This window comes from Momordica charantia (assembly GCF_013281855.1).
Source record: "Momordica charantia cultivar OHB3-1 chromosome 10 unlocalized genomic scaffold, Mcharantia_2.0 BLBB01000010.1, whole genome shotgun sequence".
In the NCBI taxonomy this organism is placed as follows: Eukaryota; Viridiplantae; Streptophyta; class Magnoliopsida; order Cucurbitales; family Cucurbitaceae; genus Momordica; species Momordica charantia.
Window position 1 is genome coordinate 1577267 of NW_028275158.1, and position 13456 is coordinate 1590722.

General features: G+C 36.2%; 1 protein-coding gene and 3 non-coding genes across 6 annotated transcripts; all 4 read left to right on the plus strand.

Moving 5' to 3' along the window:
• Positions 1-314: 314 nt before the first annotated feature.
• Positions 315-9222, plus strand: LOC111011547 (structural maintenance of chromosomes protein 2-1). 3 transcript variants are annotated; one of them, XM_022285361.2, is made up of 21 exons: positions 317-922; positions 1684-2364; positions 2513-2656; positions 2776-3066; positions 3160-3345; positions 3419-3583; positions 3677-3736; positions 4036-4098; positions 4198-4289; positions 4541-4637; positions 5363-5479; positions 5619-5837; positions 6301-6441; positions 6508-6675; positions 6746-6930; positions 7093-7186; positions 7253-7341; positions 7460-7685; positions 8057-8131; positions 8378-8515; positions 9006-9222. In XM_022285361.2, the coding sequence occupies exons 1-20, from the start codon at positions 605-607 to the stop codon at positions 8495-8497; spliced, it is 3531 nt and encodes a 1176-aa protein (XP_022141053.1). In that variant the 5' UTR covers positions 317-604; the 3' UTR covers positions 8498-8515; positions 9006-9222. The 3 variants fall into 3 exon arrangements, with proteins under 3 accessions (XP_022141054.1, XP_022141053.1, XP_087975120.1); XM_088118994.1 differs by having other exon boundaries at positions 2776-2844; XM_022285362.2 differs by lacking the exons at positions 8057-8131; positions 8378-8515; positions 9006-9222 and having other exon boundaries at positions 315-922; positions 7504-7639.
• A 481-nt stretch (positions 9223-9703) lies between these two features.
• On the plus strand, positions 9704-10009 carry LOC148208373 (signal recognition particle RNA). The gene has a single exon (XR_015788584.1).
• An 825-nt stretch (positions 10010-10834) lies between these two features.
• LOC148208374 (signal recognition particle RNA) lies at positions 10835-11138 on the plus strand. Its single transcript, XR_015788612.1, has one exon.
• A 1583-nt stretch (positions 11139-12721) lies between these two features.
• On the plus strand, positions 12722-13026 carry LOC148208375 (signal recognition particle RNA). The gene has a single exon (XR_015788611.1).
• The last annotated feature ends 430 nt before the right edge of the window (positions 13027-13456 follow it).

Below are 13456 nucleotides of genomic sequence, written 5' to 3' on the forward strand. Positions count from 1 at the left end.
TTTCTAAATGTTTACTTTAAATGATTTTTGATGCCTGACTACATCATTCAATTGAAAAATCTTTGTTCGTCGTGTGAGTCTTAAATACAACCAAATTCGCTCTTAAAAAAAAGGTCTAAAATTATACAAAATTGTCTAAGAATTTAGTTATTTTATGTAAATTTCCTATGTTCCAGAAAATAAACAGAAAATTTCCATTTTATTTTGGATTCAACATGAATGCAGGCCGCGGCCCATAGTTTTACCCAAAGCCCGATTGAAAAATAGTTTTATTACTTCCATTTTTTTTGTTTTAATTATTAATATTTTTTGAAAATGGGGAAGAAGAAGAAAGGAGCAGTTTCCCGCCTTCCAGTTCTTGCCACACATCTTGTCTGTTCGAGAGACGAAGCTTCAAATATTTCACTTCGAAATTTTCCGAAGAAGGTCTCTCTGAAAATCTACAGCTCTAGGGTTTCGATCTCCGAACCCGATTCACTAACGTCTAAACAACCCTACTAACAATCTCTGTTAGGGGTTCTTCAGAATACACCAAAACCCCTCGTTTTCCATTTCGAGTTTCAGTTACCAGTAATCACACAAAAAATTTGAGCTTCTGGGCACGATGCACATCAAGGAAATTTGTCTGGAGGGGTTCAAATCCTACGCGACGAGGACCGTGGTCCCGGGTTTTGATCCTCACTTCAATGCAATTACTGGGCTCAACGGTTCTGGAAAGTCCAACATTCTAGATTCGATTTGCTTTGTTCTGGGAATTACCAATTTGCAGCAGGTTCGAGCTTCGAATCTTCAGGAGCTAGTGTACAAGCAGGGGCAAGCTGGAATTACCAAGGCAACAGTGTCGGTTGTGTTCGATAATTCTGAGAGAAAAAGAAGTCCACTTGGGTATGAGGATCATCAGGAGATTACGGTGACGAGACAGGTGCTGTAACTTTGTAGTTGATTAGCCGAATTTTCATTTCTTTTTTGGGGTTAAAATATGATGGAATTTTCTCTTTTTAGGCTAGTTGATTTTTTTTGTTACTATTGCCAAGTTTAGTAATGGACCTTAAACAAACTGTCGATCAGTGGCTGCAACGTATTAATGATTTGCTGCACATGTGCTGAAGTTCATATTTTTCTTTATAACTTCTAATGAACTTGCTTAACCCTGCGGGCACCTATGGTTGTTAGTAATTTGTCAGAATTTCACAGAAATGTATATAAAATTCCAGGTCAAAGCAAATTCATAACTTGCACTCTCTATGCGTTGTCTTAGACTTGTAGTTCTTCTTTTAGGTTAGTTGTTTGTTACTGCTTACGTACAATCTCTAAGACTCTTTCAAGTTTGATTTTCTTTTGTATTTTCGATTTGCATTTTGTTTTGGAGCCACATTTCAATGCTCTTACAATTCAAAATCCTAGGAAGCATTAGACTTAGAATTTTTAACCTAAAAAATCACCATTGATCTATGTTTCGTACCATATTATTTTAAGGCTATGGAAGTGCATTTTTGACAATAGTGTGTCATACGGTTAACATTTTCACGTTTGGGGTACAGGATAGAAAATACATCCGACAACCTTGATTTTCTGTGTTTCTAGAATGGAAGAAGAAAAGCATGTTTCTTCCCTCAATCAGTGACTCGTCTTTTGACAAATTATCAAATTTGATGCTTGAAGCTAATTTAACACATTGTGCAGATTGTGGTTGGAGGGCGGAACAAGTACTTGATCAATGGGAAACTTGCGCAGCCTAGTCAAGTTCAAAATCTTTTCCACTCAGTGCAGCTTAACGTTAATAATCCACATTTTCTGATTATGCAAGGTCGCATCACCAAGGTTTTGAATATGAAACCGCAAGAAATTTTATCTATGCTTGAAGAGGCTGCTGGGACAAGAATGTACGAGACTAAGAAAGAGGCTGCTTTGAAAACACTTGATAAGAAGCAAAATAAGGTAGATGAAATCAACAATCTTCTTGACCAGGAAATATTGCCTGCACTAGAAAAGTTGAGAAAAGAACGAATACAGTACATGCAATGGTCCAACGGCAATGCTGACTTAGATAGGCTTAAGAGGTTTTGCATAGCTTATGAATATGTGCGGGCTGAAAACATTAGGGATCATGCAGTCAGCCAGGTAGAACAAATGAAGGCAAATATTTCTGAGATTGATGATGGTACAGTAAGGATGCAGTCTGAGATAAAAGATTTGGAGACAAAAATCTCAACTCTGGCAGCAGAAAAGGAAGCCAGTATGGGGGGGGAAGTAAAAACTTTGACAGAGAAAGTGGATCTGCTATCTGAAGATCTTATTAGGGAAGTAACTATACTGGATAACAAAGAAGACACTCTCAAGGGTGAAAAGGAAAATGCTGAAAAGGTTTCTGGATTATTATCTCAAACATGATTTTATATGCCCATCAAGCTTCACGAGCTTGATTAGAATGCTTATTTAGTTATCTTTAGTTCATATAAATTTCACATTTTTGGCTCCTATTTTTCTAATTTTTGCATTTGGGCTTTGTTAGATGATCAATAATATAGAAGATTCAAAGAACTCTGCAGAAGAGAGGGCCTCTGCTGTTAGAAAGGCTGAAGAAGGAGCAGCTGATCTTAGAAAATCAGTTGAAAAGCTGTCTAAGAACTTGGAAGATTTCGAGAAAGAATATCAGGTAACCAAGGGGTTTATATGTTGACTGCACTATTGGCACTTCATTTACTGTAACATCTCTTAATAACAGACTGAATCGTTTGACATTTGAATGTATGATTGTAAAAAAAACTTTTACAGGGAGTATTAGCTGGTAAGGGAAGTGGAGATGAGGAGAAATGTCTTGAAGATCAACTAGGCGATGCTAAGGTAGCTGTTGGGAGTGCTGAAACCGAACTAAAACAATTGAAAACAAAAATAAGCCATTGTGAAAAGGAACTTAAGGAGAAGACTAAGCAATTATTTTCAAAGCGTGAAGAAGCTATTTCTGTAGAGAATGAGTTAAATGCTAAAAGAAAAGATGTAGAAAATGTCAAGCTTGCATTGGAGTCTCTTCCATATAAAGAAGGCCACTTAGAATCTTTACAAAGGGTCGGTGTAATTTCTTATGATTCTCTGTACTAACTAATTGATGCTTCCATATTCATTTGATTGATCATGCCTTGCACCTATATCTTTATGCAGGAACGTGCATTTGAATTGGAGAGAGTGCAGAAGCTGAAAGATGAGATACGCAATCTTTCAGCACAATTAGCTAGCGTTGAGTTCAAATACCGGGATCCTGTAAAAAATTTTGATAGGTCAAAGGTGAAAGGAGTAGTTGCAAAACTTATCAAAGTGAAGGATAGTTCTGCAATGACCGCCTTAGAGGTCAGCTTGGTCTAAATCTTGCCGTCGATTGATATCTACAGAATATGTGCTCTCACATTAAGTGAATATGCAGGTCACTGCCGGTGGAAAAATGTTTAATATAGTTGTGGACAATGAAAATACTGGAAAGCAATTGCTTCAGAATGGTGAACTTCGGAGGAGAGTAACAATTATACCATTGAACAAGATACAATCGCATCCTGTTCCCCATAGAATTCAACATGCTGCTGTCAAATTGGTTGGTTATTTAACTGAACTCTCTTACAGTTAGTAGGCATTGTAAGTTGGTCTATTCGGATAAATTTTTTTTTTCCTGTCATTCCCTTTTTAGGTTGGGAAGGAGAACGCAGAACTTGCACTTTCTTTAGTTGGGTATGACGAAGAATTGAAGGTACGCTTGCAATTGGCCTTTTGATTGGATGGGACTACATCTTGATTTCCGTGGTTATAGGCTTGAATTGTTGACATATGTTGGGTTTTCTTTGCTATGACTATGAGATCGTGATGAAAGGAAAAAAATATTTAATTGATCACTGGAAAATAAAGGAAATTTTGTGCAGTTGAAGTTTGATTTAGCAACCTTGTTGTATGCAGTAGTAATGGGCTGTTGCAGTTGTTTTTTTGGTTGGTCAGGGAACTTTGTTTTCTTAATGCGAATAACCTGTTTCTGTAAATTGGTGGATGTTGCAGAGTGCGATGGAATATGTATTTGGTTCGACCTTTGTTTGCAAAAATATTGATGCTGCAAAAGAGGTACGTTAATTTAGTGTCCATTTCTAGAGCAATGATTTGTTCTTAGATAAACTAATAAGTTTGCTCAATATAGCCTTTTTGTTATTTATCAATCTACAGGTTGCTTTTAATAGAGAAATTCACACCCCAAGCGTTACGCTTGAAGGTGACATTTTTCAGCCGAGTGGTCTATTGACTGGAGGAAGTCGCAAGTAAACCACAACTCGAGTTTCTCTTTCTGGGTCTAGTATGGGCATTAATAATTATTGATATGCAAAACGGGTCTTCCTTGCATATCTAAGATGTTTCAATTAATTTTAAAGAACACCCTTAAGCTCTCTATATGATTATATTTCGAATGAAAATAGCTAATGTGCTCTCAAGCTTGCATTGTTAAGATGCTTCTAAATTTTGAATTTAGCTTTCAGTTAGTCAGATATTAAGAAATGATCTCTCTTTACAGGGGTGGTGGTCAATTGTTGAGGCAGCTTCATGATTTGGCTGGGATGGAAGCCGAACTTTCCATACATCAGAGAAAATTATCTGAAATTGAAGCAAAGGTATATTGTGCAGTGTCTTGACTCCGAGAAATATAAGCAAGCCAATTAATTTGAGATTTCTACAGTATCTCTGTGAGGTCCATTGGTTGCGGTTTATACCTTGGTTTTTGAAGCAATAATTTCTATGGGTAATGCAATGGCTTTATTACAAAAAAAAATATAGAATGCTTGATCTCTCCCTCTCCTTTTTCTTTTTCTTTATATATGTTATTTCATGCTGCATGACACTGACATATAGTGGAAAGGGACAAAGGGTTTCGCAAGCATGTTCTCAGTTTATGTTTTATAATCAGTTGTGACATCTCTTTCCTTACGCTTGGACTGATAATTCTAAAGTTAACTAAATTAGTAAAAATTTGATAACTTGAGCATTTTCCTTTTATTTCAGTTGAACTTTCACCTTCAAAGTGTTAAACTGCTGACTTCTCTTTATGTTGATATTACCAATTTTTGTCTTTTGTCATGTGATGATTGTCTTACTATTTTTCTGTCAAGTTTGGTCTTCATGCACAGGGGGAAATACCGTAATGTCCAAGTGTATTTTTAGACTATTTGTCAAGCTATCTATCTATTACTTGTTGAAGGCTGCACAATTTTCATGTATTTCTTGACTGAAAATTTAAAATTATCTTAGGTACTTGGTTGAATACTTTTAGAAAATTCAAGGGTATTCTGGTCAGCTACCTATTTCAAATTTCTAATGATTATTTGTTTTCATATTTCAGATTTCAGAGATTCTTCCACTTCAGAAAAAGTTTGTGGACTTAAAAGCACAATTAGAGCTTAAAATGTATGATCTTTCGTTATTTCAGACGAGGGCAGAGCAAAATGAGCATCATAAGGTATTGTCGCTTGTGAACCCTTTAGACAAGGGCAATGTTGCGACTCATGATTAGATTGTACTTTGATACTTATATATATCTCCTTATCTTGAACTTAATTTGTTTCGGCTTGTCACTCTATTCTCTCGGTGCCTTTTAGCTTGGTGAATCGGTGAAGAGGATTGAGCAGGAGCTCGAAGAAGCAAAAGCTGCTGCCAAAGGAAAGGAACTTGAATATAAGGATTGTGTAAATGCTGTGTCATTGCTTGAAAAATCAATCAAAGAACATGACAATAATCGGGAAGGAAGGCTAAAAGACCTTGAGCAAAAGATTAAGGCAACAAAATCTAAACTGCAGTCATGTTTAAAGGATTTAAAGGTACATAGTTTCAGTAGAAATAACCATCATATCGTTTCCTTTCTCATTGAAAATTGATAATTAAGGAAATGTGGATTACATGCCTTCTGTACGTAATTCTTTTATTTTTGATGATATTCAAAATTTTGCGTTCACTGACTATGGTAGGTCACCTTTTTCAAACTTCACAAGACAGGTTACAAAATTGAATATAATTTTAGAAAAACACAAATATTACCGGAAAATGAAGGTAAAGGGACTTCATCCTGACACTTTTCATCTGCTCATTACAAGAATTGATGCCTATTTAATATGGGAACTGCTATGGGGAAGTCACCCACCTTGAAATTCTATTCTTTTGGTGATTCCATTCCATGGTAGTTCATTGTTAATGCATATTCTTATAAGTCATAACAGTGTTCTATTTAATTGTCAGCATCGTGTCTAACCTGTGATTCTCTTTAACACATGGTTTTGCTTGTAGGGGCATGAAAATGAAAGGGAGAAGCTTGTCATGGAAATGGACGCTGTTGTACAAGAGAAGGCTTCGTTAGAGGCTCAGTTAGCTGCTTTGAAAACACAAATTAACAGTCTAACCTCAGAACTAGAAGAACAGAGGGCCAAGGTAAAAGAACTTTTAGCTCATACAAGTTGTAGAGAAATTATTGTTACCTAACTCTCACCGTTGCAGGTTTTCTCCATTAAAAGTAATAAGGAGCGGGCTGAGTCTGAGCTAAACATGGTCCGTCTGAAGATGAAGGAATGTGATTACCAAATCAATTGCATTGTCAAAGAGCAGCAAGAAGTTCAACATAAACTTAGTGAAATGAGTATTGAGAGGAAGAAAATGGAAAATGAGGTAACATATTTATATCTTATTCTTTTTAAGGTAATTGACACTATCAACAATTCCTTCTATTTTAATGCAGGTAAAACGACTGGAGATGGAAAAGAAAGATTGTTCTGTTAGAGTGGAGAAACTGGTTGAGAAACATGCTTGGATTGCATCTGAGAAACAGTTATTTGGAAGAAGTGGAACTGATTATGACTTTGAATCACGTGATCCTTGTAAAGCTATAGAAGAACTCGAAAGACTGCAGGCTCAACAATCCAAGTAAGTGGCTATGGCTTAGCAATTCAAATTTCCAACAATTATTTTGAATGGCCATTCTAATTTTTTTGGCATATTGGGCATGCTTTTGCAATTATGCAATACACATCTTGACTGATGTTTAACTGATTATTATACTCTGAACTCTTCTCTTTGCATATGAAGCCTTGAGAAAAGGGTGAACAAGAAAGTAATGGCGATGTTTGAGAAAGCAGAGGATGAGTACAATGATCTGATGTCAAAGAAAAACATCATTGAGGTTAGTTTTGTCAATTGTCCATTCATTTTCTTGTCTACATGTTACTAACTAAACTCTATTTTCTAGAACGATAAGTCTAAAATAAAGAAGGTGATTGAAGAATTAGACGAGAAAAAGAAGGAAACCCTGAAAGTTACTTGGGTGAAAGTTAACAGGTCAGTAGTTACATGTTGATCGTTTGCCCTCTAAATTCTTTTCTTTCGTGTCCATTTTTCCTCGTCCTCGACTCAAGTAAGTGGACTGAGCATCCTTTTTGATATTATCTCTATCCAGTGACTTTGGTTCCATCTTTTCTACATTACTACCTGGGACCACAGCTAAACTAGAGCCTCCCGAAGGTTGCAGCTTCTTAGATGGCCTTGAAGTACGAGTTGCATTTGGTGGTGTTTGGAAGCAGTCGTTATCAGAATTAAGTGGAGGTCAACGATCTTTGTTGGCACTTTCTCTAATTTTAGCATTGCTTCTCTTCAAACCAGCTCCACTTTATATACTGGATGAGGTTTGTTCAATTTTCTGATCCTGTAGTTCTTGGTTGAGAAATTTGGTGGAGATTAGCTCCAGTTTATTTACTGTATGAGCTTGTGTTGCTGTTTGACTATTAGCTCGATCTTCCTATATTCATAAATCTTTTCCACATTTTATGAGAAGGCATTTTTTCACTTTTCTGATTGTTCATAAATCTTTTTACCATTTTATGCCAAAACGTTCTAATTGTCCAACGTTATTCTTTGCAGGCCAGAAACTTTTGTTCACTTAATCTTTTTTGGTTTAATTTGTTTTACTCACTTCTGTCCCTATACACTAGGAAATATAGTCCTCATCAAATGGATGTACAGGCAGCATAACTTGTTTCATGATTCTCAATCTCAGGTTGATGCAGCTCTTGATCTAAGCCATACACAAAACATTGGGAGGATGATCAAAGCTCACTTTCCACATTCCCAGGTTTATTTCATTTCTCTTGATACTCATCCCTTTTATTTTTTTTAATCTTTTCTACATTTGCTTTTCAGAATGAAAGCTTATAGGTTTATTAGCCATACAATAATTGAATCATTCTTAAGATAGGATGACTTCTATTAGCATTAAACATTGTTGGAAGAAGATTCAAATTAGTAAATGAGTGAACCATGTGCTCAAACAGACAATGTTTGGTAACTTTATCCTTCTCATTTTTCTTTGATATTACAGTTTATCGTGGTTTCACTCAAAGAAGGCATGTTTAACAATGCCAATGTTCTTTTCCGGACCAAATTTGTAGATGGTGTTTCCACCGTACAGAGAACTGTTACCGCTAAGCAAAAGAAGTGATTCTTGTAGCAGTACAAGGTTTTTGTCCCTACTTTTATTTCATTCCTATTTATGTGGAAGTAATTATTTTGAGGCTATCTTGGTTTGCTTGTGCCATCATATTAGTCTTTTGTATCATTGTCTCAATAAATCTTCTCAATTCGACTAAATATCCTACACATGGTATGGTATTACCTTGTTTTGTGTTTTTTGGTCGCTCTAAATTTGTCAGTCTTTCATCCTTTTTTTTTTTTTTTTTTTTAATTTCTCTTTTCGTATCCATGCTTTCGTCCAAAAGCAATGCTGTTTTAGCTACTGATGAAGTATCTGCAGTTGAAATCAGGATATTAAAATAAAGGTCTGCTTTATAGAATCAATAAACTTCAACTTCTACACCCTCAATATTTAGAAATACTTTTGTCACGAGTCATCTGAATGAGTGATCAAGCTCCCTAAATGTTAATATTGTAATACTGCTGCATACAACTAACATCAGTTTCTGCCAATTTGCTTCTGTTAATTTGTTCAGATGGAAGTGTAAAGCTATGGGCTCAGAGTTTTGTGTGCAAATCCAGCCAGTAAATGTGATTAGATTAGGGATATTGGTGTCGGTGTGTATTGTATATGTATTAATTTAGTTACTTCCAGCTTCTTATGTGTCCTGTCCAGTATACAAAATTTCAAGTGTAACATCAAAATGTTCTACTAGTGGTTGGATAATGACATTGGCTCTGACTTTGATTTAATTCATTCTTAAGCGCCATTGTTAGTTTAACCTGTTGAAAAATCAATCCTTTGTCTTTAATTTGGTTTCATAAATTCACAGGAGATTTCTATCTATCGATGGAAGGGAGTCTCTAAATTTTGGTTTTTAAACAGCAACTCTTCCCCTCTTCCCCTCACCAGGAAGAGAAAATAATCCATGCTCATATTGCTGGGTATAGTTAATTTTTCTTCAAATTAAATAGATGTCCGACGATACAAATTAAAGTATTTGAGATTATTGAAGATTTCCCATCTAAAAGAACCACAACCACGTTATCGGACTATGTATCAAAACAACAAACTGGAGCATTTTTACACAACTCTGCTATCAAAGAGTAGTTTCATGGGTCTGTTTCTCGTTATTTTTGTATCAAAGAATAATGGGATGCATTTTTTGTCCCACATCGAAAAAAATTAAATTTACAATCTTCTTTATGACCTGGAGTGGGAGTCCACCGTATTGCCGAGCTTGGTTACGCAGGCTTGTGACCCAAGTGGGGGCACTACTGTGGTTGAAGTGTTGGAGCATTCCATTGGGCCGGGCCGTTGGGGGATATCTACTGGCTCGCCCATTTCAAGATTGGAGTTGGGCTTTGCATCCTGAGCGAAAGTTCAAGTTGCTATGCCTATAGATTGGAGGGAACCGCGTGAGGCTGGCTTCACAGAGCAGCGTCACCTCCAGCTCCCGTCAGTGAAAGGATAACGGGTCGGTTCTTCCTAAGCCCACTAGAAAGCCCAGATGGACGCTCTAATACGACAACCACTTTCTTTTTTTTTTTCTTTCTTCGAAATAAAACAAAAGCAACTAGAGCCCAGAGGGATGCGGGTGTTGATAAATCTTCCTTTCCCATAATGCCTTTTTTCAAATCGCAAGTAGATGAACATAATTTTTATGGAGATGACGTAGATTTCTTAAACCATACTCTTTATTTCTTTCAACGGGTGAGATAAATGTCATGTATTAGATAAGATTATTAGATATTGGTATTTGAATTAGATTCAATGTATTTCGAATGATACATGGTCAAAATATTGTACCATTATTAATAGTCGAGAAAAGACATTAGTTCTATGGTCAAAATTTAGCCGTCTTTAAACTTTGAAATTTTGATCTAATTCATTTGAGAGCCAATCTATTATTGTCATCCATTTGGTTTTTACATAAGAAATTTCTATTGATGAAAGAGAGTCCATAAATTTTGGAGTCTAAGCACATCAACCCTTCACCCCGAGAAAAGAAATGTATATTAGCTTATTTTTGCTGATTTTAGTTCTTGATTTTTATATATCAATACTATTAGAGTAGTATTTAAGATTGTTGAGCATTTTCAAAACACAATTTTAGAATAAGACTTTAAAACAGAAAAACAACCTCTAATTTACCAAAAAAAAACTCTCGAGCATTCATTCAAAACTCTATCCAATCAAAGAGTAGTTTCATGGCTCCCTTTCTCATTATAAATGGTTATTTTTGTTCCTAGGAGCGATGGGAATGAGGAGGATTCCAAACTTCAAACGTGACCTTTTATCCCACATCGAGAGAAACAGAAACTACGTCCTTCTTTATCAAATGAAGTGGGAGCATGGCCCATCGCCGAGTTTGATCACTCAAACTTGTAACCCAAGTGGGGGGCACCAAGATGGTTGAAGGGTTAGTCCTACCAACTGGATCGGGCTTTGTCAAGAGGTTCACTGGGCCGCCCATTTCAAGCAGGGAGTGTGACTTCACATTGTTGGCGAAAGCTGATGATGCATTGCCTTTGAATTGGAGGAAACCGCGTGAGGCTGGTTCACAGAGCAACGTCACCTTCTATTCTCGACGGTGAAAGGATAACGGGCCGGCTCTTCCAAGCCCAATAGAGCACACTTGGCAGCTCTCAACCCGACAACTATTTTTTTTCCCTGCTTGGTGAAGGATATTAAAGTGAGGGGTTTTTGTTTTAACTGTTTTTAACATTAAAGGCAAAGAGAGGAAAATTGGGTTATGAATGATATTTTATTTTGACGCGTTAGAAAGAGAAATTAGCGAAAGAGAATATATAATCTATGGCCGACTTCATTGACTCAAGTTGAGTGGTAAAATGAAAACATTGGCGGAACCAAAAGTGTTGTAAAGATCCCTTAATATTTCTTCAAAACATTAGGTTCAGCTCTCTGCAACCAGAATCAATTGAAGTAACCAAACACATAATGGGTTCCCCAACAGCTAATTTGGTTGTGTTGTTCTTTGCTTTGCTTCTCCTTGTTGGAACCAACGTGGTGGCTCTTAAGACGGCGATGGAGATGGATGGTGTGAAACTGAGAGGCAAGAGATTACTTATTATTCGAGAGTTGGATGTTTCTTGGAGGGGAAATTATTCTCCTCCTCGGTCTCCTCCTCCTCCTAAGGACGACTAAGTTGAATCTCGAGTATTGTTTGTGTGTATTTTCCTTTCATTACTTTTTACTTTCGCGTTATTGGATTTTGACACAAGGATCAACTTGTTTCTGTTTTAAGCCATGGCCTTCAATCATATTGTATTATTGTGTCTTTGATATTGGGATCATCATCGGCCCTATGGCAATGGAGATGTTTTCATTACTTGTGATTTTCTTTACTTCTAATTGATGTAAAAACTATCGAGTATTTCTCATTCATCCGTATTGGGAATGTTGGGAGAGCTTGTTCTTAATCATAGATCAACCATTCTCTCAACAACAGATTGTTTGTCTTAATACAATTCAACTAGAATGATATTTGTGTAATATGAATGACAATTACTCTTTTGTTGCAACCTTCACAATCGTTTCCTTTTATCCAATATTTTTATTAGCTAAACATATCCATCTGTATAATATATAGATCTACAACATACTAGTTATTAAAATAAACAAGGCCGTCTCATACCACTTTTTAGTCAAGGATACAAGGATTTTTCATCTACACACAATTAAGTTTAGGACATGGCTTTAGTTAGTATCTTCTAATAAATCTTTTCATATATATCTACGCGATTGTATATATATGATATTGCATATCTTAGATTTTAACTGGCATAAATATTTGTTTATAGACTTAGGCCCGAAAACTTCATTCAAATTGACATATTGCTCTTACTTTATCATTTCATTTTCTTTCCACAAGTCAAATTGTTAATATAAAACTATATTCGTCTTTGTAATACTTTTATATAATATCTATATTCAAGTAAGGTAGTGTTCGATTCTAAGATTTGGACACAGAGATAGGTTAGGTCCATATTTTATATTCGTTAAATTTCTTCCATTTATCTCAAAGGCTTTTGCTAAGACTAGTTTCTAAACTCTATTTTTATATGAAAATTGAAGCTCAGGGGTTTTTCAATTTTCAATTTCCAAATTTTGATAAAAAAATTTATGGGGATGAGGGGCTTCCAAGTTCCAACCTCATTCTTTGTCCCATATTGAAAGAAATTAAAGATGCAGCCTTCTGTATGTAATGACCCGGGAAACTGTACAATCGCCGGGCTTGGTAACACCTGCTTATAACCCAAGTGGGGGCATTAAAGTTGTTGAAGGTTGGGCTGATCCATTGGGGCCGGGTTGAGAAACACTATATCTGGCCCGCCCGTTTCAAGAACGGAATTGGGCTCCGAATCTTGGACGAAGGCCCACGGTTTAGTTCCCCTAGTTCGGAGGGAACCGCATGAGGCTGGCTTCACAGAGCAGTGTCACCTCCTATTCTGATCAGTGAAAGGAAAACGGGCCGGTTCTTCATAAGCCCAATTGTTGCCCAATGGGAAGCTCTAAACTCGACAACCATTTTTTTTGTTTTTTTTGTCTTTGCCTCCCTTCCTTCTCCTTTTTTCTTTTTTCTTTTTTCTTCCTTCTTTTTTCGATTTATGGATTGATTCGGTGCTTACATCACTAAATAGTGGAAAAAAACTTCGTCATCCTACAAATCATTATTTTAGTCTAAGAAAAGCACTCTTCAAGACCGTCTATTGTTTTTGCCTTCCTTCCTTCTCTCTTTTTTTCTTTTTTCTTTTTTTTTCCTTCTTTTTTCGATTTATGGATTGATTCGGTGCTTACATCACTAAATAGTGGAAAAAAACTTCCTCATCCTACAAATCATTATTTTAGTTTAAGAAAAGCACTCTTCAAGACCGTCTGGTGATCCAATTACATTATAAATCGTGATATTGATTTCGAATATAATCATGATAGGTTATTCATCCTCATTTCGTGTTGCGTGAT